At 37.3% G+C, this 9,457-nt stretch overlaps 1 protein-coding gene across 1 annotated transcript; it reads right to left on the bottom strand.

Moving 5' to 3' along the window:
• Positions 1–2,063: 2,063 nt before the first annotated feature.
• LOC114722403 (transcription factor bHLH18-like) lies at positions 2,064–4,135 on the bottom strand. The gene is made up of 5 exons (XM_028908437.1): positions 4,093–4,135; positions 3,624–3,697; positions 2,929–3,534; positions 2,435–2,806; positions 2,064–2,333 (listed from the first exon to the last, which is right to left on the bottom strand). The coding sequence occupies exons 2-5, from the start codon at positions 3,654–3,656 to the stop codon at positions 2,259–2,261; spliced, it is 1,086 nt and encodes a 361-aa protein (XP_028764270.1). The 5' UTR covers positions 3,657–3,697; positions 4,093–4,135; the 3' UTR covers positions 2,064–2,258.
• Between the last annotated feature and the right edge of the window lie 5,322 nt (positions 4,136–9,457).

The raw sequence follows: 9,457 nt of genomic DNA on the forward strand, positions 1-9,457 counted from the left end.
ATAATAAATATATGAACTTTTATTCCAAATGCCACTACTCGTTACAAGTATTCTGGGCATAATTTCATGAATTTAATAAACATAACCAAGACCTCCATGAAATCCACATAAATAAGCGTCTACACTACTACTATTTCCTGTCCATAATATAAAACTTGTTTGACTTTTATTTTAATTTTAAATATAAGATTTGAATCTACTTTATCTTATATTTATCTATTTTTTTAAGATAGTTCTTGTGATAATAGTAGTTTTAACGAATATACTTAATTAGTAAAAATATTTTAAAAAAGACAACACATATTTATTATAAATAATTAATTTAACTAGTTTTTTTAATCTAATCAAATGAGTGAACTAAATCTTATATTGAGAACTGGATGCAATATTATTTAGCATATATTGCAAAACAATGGTAGAGAGTGGAGAGAGCGATTATTCGTCATTCAGTCCATCATCTTCAAAGCTGGTGTACCTGCAAGTTGATCCTTGGCGTAAAGGTGGTGGGAAAGTGAGAAGAAAACGAAGAATTACGGGGAAAGCTGTTTGAACTAATTCGAAACAAAATTAAAAATCAATCACCGACCATGACATGGATCAGCTGAGTCGAGGGTAATAATAATTTAGTCTATAAGAATGAACGATGCAAGTATGAACATTAGCTTCAGTGAAACTAGTACGTTCACGCGAATCATAAAATCCTTCATACGCAGCAGAGAATTTCATAAATGCCGCCCATGTTTTAGGTTAGACCTCTGTTACATTCTAGTACTTCACTGTACATAATCATAGCACATATACTCATTAATTCAAGTGGGTTTATTATTCATAAATGACGGCTCAAAGAAAGCGACATGGTAAAAAGATATTCTTTTTTCTTCTTTTTGCCCGGAGGGAGGATCTTGGATGGCTTAATTCACAATAATGAACCTTGATTTCTATATATAAAGTCGATATCTTGACATATCACTGCTGTTCACGACTTTAATTTATTATACTTTTAACAATTTTCAGACACATGTTCAGGAATTTTTCGCATTCTTGCCAGACAATGTCCCCCGCCAAAGTTTTCATCTGTATCTGAACCTATCGTCAGACTTCAAGCCAATACATGTATTTTAACGTGCTGAACAGATAAATTAATAATATCCCTAATGCATCCTAATTAAACTACTTCATTATTAAGCACATGAAACATATATCGTCTTCAATATAAACAATTAATTAAGAATGAAAAAGCTTGGTCTAGAAAGAACGAAAGCTTTTGTTTTTTAATGGATTGCAAGCTTGGCAAATAGATCATAATCTGCGGTGGGACCAAGTGGTTTCCCAGTACTAAATTGAAAGTAGCAACCAGTCACCTGCACATGGGCCCATGCCATAAACTAACTATTGCATCCAGCGGAGTTTTAGGGGGTGTTTGGATAGAAATCAAACCATGGTTTCAGAAGTGTTTTTACGGATTACGAAGTAAATATGTGGAGGAGATTACCTCGTTTTACGGAAAAGTGCTTTTGAAACCATGGTTTTGGGTTTCCCAAACACCCTCTTAATGAAGTTAATTCAACTTATTCCGTTGACACACGCTGGCTTGATGATAATTGAGACTTCATCTATTTAAAATAAACCCTTTAATTTCTTAAACTCGTTTATGCTCGTATCTGTCGATCAAGGATATCTTACAATTAAAAAAAATTGAATAAAGAATGACTAAGTTGGTGCACTATGCATATCAAAACTCACGACAAGATATATGCAGTTCATATTTTTATTGGGAAAGCAACAAAATGTCATTGATCGGAGACATAAGTATACTGCTTGATTAAGGAATATTGTATACATATAACGACTTTGGAAATATAGAAATAAAGTGAATTGCGTGTTATCGTCTGTTAAACTAGACCCTTTTCACAACGGCAGAGGGGAAAGAATAAAGAGGTGTAATTGAATATTTAGGTCCTCTCAAAAATCCATGCCCAAAGTAACAAACAAATTGAAGCGACGAGCCATCGGGTAGGATTAACCGAATCAGTTACGCAAAAACTTTGTGGCGTCATTCGAAATCAAACCCCATTTTAACTGGTAGACTGTAAGAGACACTCATCCCGCAGGCCTCTAATTCCTCCAGAATCCGGATGGACGAAAAAAAGGAAAGAAGAAAGCGCGGCGGTAAAAATTATTAACAGCTGTTATTCCTCATCACATCGTACGTCCACTACTGTTCTACGACGAAACACGAACACTTCTCGAACTGATCATCAAATTAAGTTCCTCAGACCCTGCCTTAGGCTTCTCACTACATCCTTTGCCGTTACGCGCTCTTCCTTGTTCATCTGCAACAAATTAACGCAACTTAGCTTGTAAGTTAAATATAGAAAGTGCTGGTGAATTGCAGAAATTCTGAACTAATTAAAGAATTTAAAAATAAATATACCTGAGCAACAATAGTGATATCAAGAGTGGTATTCCCGAAAGGCAAGAAGCTGCTGCTCTGGACAGTGAGATGGAGATGTTGTAACTGGGAGAGTATCGTGGCGGCAGATCCAGAGCGCTTGTCGCAGTGGATTCTGATGAGTACCTCCTTTCCTGAAACTCTCGCTTCGATTTCGGGCAGTGACTGGTCGGCGCAGCCGTTCGAATTTTCATCGGAGGAGGAGCCATCATCGTCGGCATAAACAACAGACCTGTTCACAAACACTGCGGTTTCCACTGCTTTCTTGGCTACCTGTTCCTCCAGAGTCTGCACGCGCTCCTGCAGCTGTTTGACATAGTTGATTGCATCTCCTAGGACTGAAGCCTTATCCATCTGCACACATATATATATTGAGGAATGTAAGAAGATATTGGTTAGATTAATCTGGACATACGACAAGACCACAAGATAGAGCGAGTGATTGCTTAAAATTGACAGTTAAAGACTCAAAGTACCTTTTTGAGACCAGGAAGAATGGCGGAAAGAGCAATAAACCGCTGGCAGAGCTTTTCCCTTCGTTTTCTTTCGGCCATGACGTGATCTTTAGCTTGCAAGGGATTTCTGGTAAGGGCGGCAGTTTTTTTCTCATGTGGGAGCCAAAAGGAATCAGGTTTGTGTTCATAGGCGGGTTTGAGAATGGAGAATGGCGCACTGAAATCCAAGTCGTCAGCAGAGAAAATAGTCTCGGTTTTAGGCTTGACAGCGGTACTAGAATCCAAGCTGTAAAATTGGTGAGAAGCGACGTCTGGGGAAGAATTAGAGTTGTCAAAAGAAATGATTTGGGAGGTGGAATTAGAAGCAGAATGGTTGGAAGGGACGATGGGGTCAGCCACTGTTGTAGTAGTGGTGCAAGCGGCCCAGCTGGTGTTGTTGATGCTCTTGAGTTGCTTGGCTGGTCCTTGCTGGGCAACAGATTCAGGACTCTCCACCGGGAACCATTCATCACGGCTTCTTTTGGAGTGGAAACATGAGTAGCTGTCGCCGCAGCCCGACAAATCCTGAAAATCATCAACCTCGTACGCCATACAATCCACTGGGTACTGCTCGAACATGCTCGGATCCTGTCATGTTCCAAAACTCGGTTAGTTACAGACCGAACACACATATTCCTAAATTAACTCCGGAAATCCAATGCCCATAGTATGCTTACTAGCTCGGCGAAGTACTTGGCTGAAATCTCCATTTTAATCTCCTTCAACTTTCCTTCGAGTAGGATAAGCAACACTGAAAAAACACCGGCAAAAACTGATCTTAGCAGACAGCTTCTATAAGGTAAGCTCATAACAACGCTCTTTCAAGTTGCAACATGTGTGTGTGTGTGTGTGTTTGTGTTTTCAGTGCTTTTCATGATCTCCAGATCCTCCACTGCCTTGAAAGTTTATAATGAGGTAGGCGTATAAATTTTGATTGAATGTGAAGAGATAAGTTTCAGAGACTGAATCCTATTCAAGCTGGGTAAAGAACAGGGCTATTGAGCCCAGTGACGGAAAAAGAGAAGATCGATAGGGAGTAAGACTGTGCATTCAAGTTTCAAAACTCAGTTACATGTCTAAGGGAAACATTGAGGAAAACAGGGTAATTGTAGGGAAATTAAAGCAGAGCGACCAGCTCGCGCTTACCTTCAAGGGAGAGACAAGAGGAACAAGATCGAATGAAGATTTTCTTTTTCCTAAGATTTCTTCGGATGGGGAAGATATGAATTTGGAGAAGGGGCTATATAGGGCGTACCGCACACGCTTCATACGCATATCATATCAACCACGTGTGAAAATGGTATCCAAATCATCTCTCTTTTGGCCGGCTCTGTTCCATTCCCTCTCTTGCACTCTCCTCAATTCAGTTCTTTACTTTAGTCAAATTATGGGTTCTTTCTTTCTTTCTTTTCTCCCCCCCCCCCCTCTGTGTTTTGTTTGTTGGCATTCGAATGAATAGTCCAAACAAAGATCAGGACAAAACTATTTTTTGGGGGCTAAAACGTCAACATAACTGTTTATATCACGGGCCATATTCTAATAATAATACTAGATATCTATAGTCGAATGGAACCAATATTGTTGACCCAGGGCAATTCCGTAAAAGAAAGTTTGGTTGAAAAAAGAGAGCGAGTAAAATTTTAAATTATTCAATCCCGATCATGCTTTTGGCGTCCATTTTGGTACATAACCGACTGAATTAAAAGCTGTTATTGGAAAATATAAATATCGTGCCTACATGAACATAAGATGTAATTCAAAAAAAAAAGTTATGAAATCTTGAATGGCTACAATAAAAAATTTAATAACAGGTAGAAGTACGATCTTGGCAACCATGAACTTGAACTGTGGCTTTGCAGGGAAGCGATCGTTTGAATCCATATAGGATTCCAAAAAAAAAAAAAGAGGTAGTGTACGTTGGTGTCGTTGGTGGCGTTGTGAGAGGGAACACGTGAAAGACGTGGGATGGAGAGGAAGCTGGTTGGAAGTTCAAAGAAAGGGGGAGTGGGAATGGGATTGGAGGGACGAGCTGACCGAATATGCGGAGCTCTGGAAACACCCAGCCAGACTGACTTATTTTAAATGCCTCTATTGCCCCCTACTTTTATTTTATTTTTTTAAAAAAATTATTCTCTTTTATGAGTAATTTATTAATGCCTCCATTCAATTCAAGATGGTTTGACCAGAACAGGGAGAGTGCGGTGGTAGAAAATTGTGGATGCCCTTCACCCTCCCATTAAACGGGAATTCATAAAGATTCTGTTCCCTCCCCTTGCCACCAGGCCAATTAACAGCAATAATAATAAGATGGAGTTTGTTTGATTTCGTTCCCATTTTTCATTTTTTAAAAACTATTTCACAAACCACTTTCTAAAAGGGTGGTGGGGTATAGTGGCAACCGGGGGTGGTGTAAATGATTGAAAAAAGAAAAGTCCATCCAAAGAAGAAATCATTTGCATGAATGGCTTTTTTTTAAAAAAAATTGAAATAAAATAATGAAAAACTAACTATTTGATCTTAGCGAATGAATTCAATAACTAAAAAGTTTCAAAAAATAGTATGAATTTGTTGTTATTTCCTCTGCTAAAGTTTGCCATTTTGTGTTGTTTAATTGTTGTACCTTTTTTTCTTTTTTCCTTTGGGATCTCGTAATATTTTTTCTGAAAAGAACAAGTGCAGTCCGCAGGTGTACGTAAATGTAAGAATTATACATAGAAGTGGGCGTAGGACCTAAACGCGTACGACTCGAGGATGCATATTCATCCATGCATGGTACGGCGGTCAAGCACCCACTGCTCTACCATTATTCCTTGCGATGCCTTTGAGGGACCTTTTTCCCTGCTATTATATATATATGATTCATATATATCCTTTGTTAATTAAGAGAAAAAACAATTGATAGAATTAATGTATTGTGGTAATTTCCGGTGCCCTTTTGACCTGAAATCATCAGAGCTCACCGTGGAGAGGGCATCCCATTTTCATTTCAGTAGTTTAATGATCAATGGGATCCATGCATGACACCACATGGCATCACGACATTTCCTTTACATCATCCATATCCACCCAATAAGTTGCTGCAGCTCATAAACAATTAACAATACCATCTATAAACACAGTACACATTTAAATACTTCCAGTGGGGGATCATATCCAGCTCTTTGCGGTTAGACACGCCAGAAATAACTGGCTTCCACCGTCATAACTGTAAATATAATCAACTTTTATTGTACTTTTGCTTTAATTTGTGGTGGGAGGAAATTAAATGGCACTTTTCAACGCTAGGGAATTGAATTCGTTGTTTGGGCGCTGGGCTACTGCCAACTCTCTTCTGTTTCCTCCCCCTTTCCTCCATTCATCATGTGCAACTTGAGCTTAAAATAATACTACTGCCCACTCCTCTTACCTTTATTCTGTTGCCTTGTTTATTTAATATTACATTACACATGAACGTTGACATCCATATCCATTCTTTTCGGAAGCTGTAGTTTCCATCCTAATATTTCACGTACAGTCTGTCATCAATCTAATTTGCAGTGAACTGGCCAGATTTTATGTTCAGCTTCTGTTGGGGACGATATATGCCAGTCTTAATTAGGACGTGCCAAAGAATCTTTTTAGTTCACACATCGTTGCCCCACTCCCGCATAAAACAAAAGTCCACTTCCTCTATTTGGCTTTAGATAACTGCGGCATATCTTTCATCAGATCTCATTCTGCGGAACATTCTATTTATAAAATTTGAAACGACTTGTACAAACACAACCATCCATGTCTTTTGTAACGTTTTCCAACTTCGACCGTCAATTTGTTGGCACGACACATCCATAGTTATAGATTTTGCCTGATTCACTCCGGAACGTCATGCTTATATAAATCTGCAAGTGGCCTTGACAACTACATCTCCATGAGTGTGTGTGTGTGTGTGTGTGCCTGTGAAGTAATAATTATATTATATAAAACTCCCCGGATAATATCACTCAGATGCTGCCAAAACATGTGACACATTTTGCCTCTCATTTTACAAATAGAATTTATGAATAGTTCAGAGCGCCCTTCTGGATCTGGATGCTGACACTGAGGCCTGCCCTCTTGTATGGGGATTTCAAGCTGACGTCTGATTTATCCAGAACCATCGAGAGTATTTCCTCAGCAAAACGAAAAACAACGTAAAGTCTTTGCTGATTCAGAAAGGAGGGTTCGGTTCGAGGACAGCATCCCCATTGAAGAGATGCAAGTGTGTTGGGAAAAGGCGGCAAAATATTGTGTAATTTGGAGCCAGAATAAAGGCGGAGGTAAAGAAGAAGCTTTCACTTCCCACGAGCTTCGGGCCCTAGAATAAGTATAGAACTGTTTCTCTGGACCCAAAATATATGAGGTCCAAGCAAACATTTCGAAACTCCTGGGAAAGTTACATCAGTGATGGTATATTCCAGCAGGGTGGTAGTTTCTAAGTAACCAGGAAGAGAAGGGGCCTAGGCAATGTTGTTGACCCGTCAACCTCCATTAATCTTTGCTGGTGTGAACCTTTACGACGACACTGGGACAATGACTTTGGGGCTTACAGAGAATCGCCAGGTATTATCATTCACAGCAAGCCAACAAGTCAAATTTGTGGTCCTCAGCTTCGCCATATATATAGATGCCCCCCAATCAACAGTGAGCTAATGAAGAGTTGTTGCAGTAAGATATTCCATTTATACAACTGCATTCGCACAAATTCTTGATTCTTAAATACATAGGAGAAGGACACTTGAGAACTTTATAAGAAGATTAATGTAAATTAATGAGAAACTTCAAGTTGTAAATATAGGGCTTTATGTCGTAAATTTCAAAATTCCAGTTGTGAAATGCAGACACCCACACGTCCAGTTAAGGCAGTAATACTGCACGTACTGCATGTATTGTGGGGGGAAAAAAGAGTCTCTAGGGTTTATGAATGGAAATACCGTTACGGATGCAAACGGAGTCTTTTTTTTAAGTCAGCCTTATTAGCTACTGCATTTTTAATTGAAGATCTCCCGCCAGTTGGGTGTTCTTAATTTTCTCTGTACTTGAACAATTAATGATGAGAAACTCATCAGTACAGAAAAAGACGGTAACGCCAAATTAGAATGGGATGGAAATCAAAGGGATAATGAACGTATGATTTTAAAAGGATTGACATTAGTTTAAAACTCGCATTTCCCTGGTCACTAGGATTCGAGGTAGGAGACAGGGTGGGAGATAAATCAACTTCAATTAGGTGGAGTAATAAAACCATGTCAGGACCATCAAAAAGGAAAAGCAAAACTCACCCACAGTATTCTATAAATTAACTAGATATCATTAAAGACACTTGCACTAAATTACTTCAATTATTGTTGGACTGTCCCTATCTGTCGCTTGTCATTTGTAAAATTGTCCAAATAACATACGCATTTGTCAACTGAGGAATCTGTACTGTGTCTGTGTGTTAAGAGTTAGGGGGCAATTGCCCCCACAAAGCTAAACTAGAGAAAATTACATATAGGAACCCTGGAAATTTCACTTGCTATCTCTAAAATACTTGAATTGTCCCCCTACAATGTTTGTTCGCCCCCTCCAAAAGGTTTCACTTGTTTCCAAGCCCTTGAAACAATTATTTGGCCTAAAATTTTGTCGGTGTATTATATAACTCTTAGTTAAATACTACTTCTGGTCCTAATTATAAGAGCTAGTTGACTAATTTGACGAGATTAAAGAAAGAAGTTAACTTAGTTATTTGTAATAAATATGTATTGTCTTTCCTAAAATATCATTGCTAATCAAGTATATTGGCTAGAACTATTATTATTAGAAAGGTTACCTTAGAAAAAAATACATAAATATAAGAGACAAAGTAGATTGGAGTTTTATATTTATGACCAAAATAAAAATCAAATAAGGTCTTATATTAAAGATCAGATGTAGTACTATTTTTATTTATTAATATAAGAGTTAGTTTAACATTCAATTTGATACTAAATATAAGGTTCAAATTTATTTTGTCTTTCACATTATCCTTTTTTTTTCCAAATTAGCTCCTTTCAATTACAATAGTTGCACATGTTAAAATTTTTATAAATAATAGTTATAGTTAATACATATAATTAACAATGGTATATTAGAAAGACAATACCTATTTATTATGAATAACTGACTTAACTAATTTTTTTAGTCTATTTAAATTAGTCAACTAGCTCTCATATTAAAGAACAATGGTCATATACCATAATTTTTTTTTAAAAAATAGACAATGTGATAATTAAGAAAATAATTTTAGTTAATTGTTCAGATATAAAAATATCGCGGGTAATTCCATGGCTACACCAAATGAGGTGAAAGAAATTTATTTAATAAAAATAGAAGACTATGGTTTTAATAGCTAGTTAATACCTATATTGTATTGCTTTCGATAATTTTTCTCGTTGATCTTAAGACGGTTTCTATTTCTTTTGTTATTAGTATAATTTAATGTTTATGTGTTGTTTCTTTAGTATTTAATGTTAAT

This window comes from Neltuma alba, unplaced genomic scaffold (genome assembly GCF_004799145.2).
Source record: "Neltuma alba isolate B1F8T4 unplaced genomic scaffold, ASM479914v2 tig00012092_pilon, whole genome shotgun sequence".
NCBI lineage: Eukaryota > Viridiplantae > Streptophyta > Magnoliopsida > Fabales > Fabaceae > Neltuma > Neltuma alba.

Excerpts from the sequence above, each read along its gene's own strand:
- LOC114722403 (XM_028908437.1), bottom strand. The coding sequence starts at position 3,656 with ATGGAGATTTCAGCCAAGTACTTCGCCGAGCTA. Across the intron at positions 3,535-3,623 it reads CCAAGTACTTCGCCGAGCTA|GATCCGAGCATGTTCGAGCA; the intron begins GTAAGCATACTA and ends GGAACATGACAG. Across the intron at positions 2,334-2,434 it reads ATATCACTATTGTTGCTCAG|ATGAACAAGGAAGAGCGCGT; the intron begins GTATATTTATTT and ends AATTTGTTGCAG.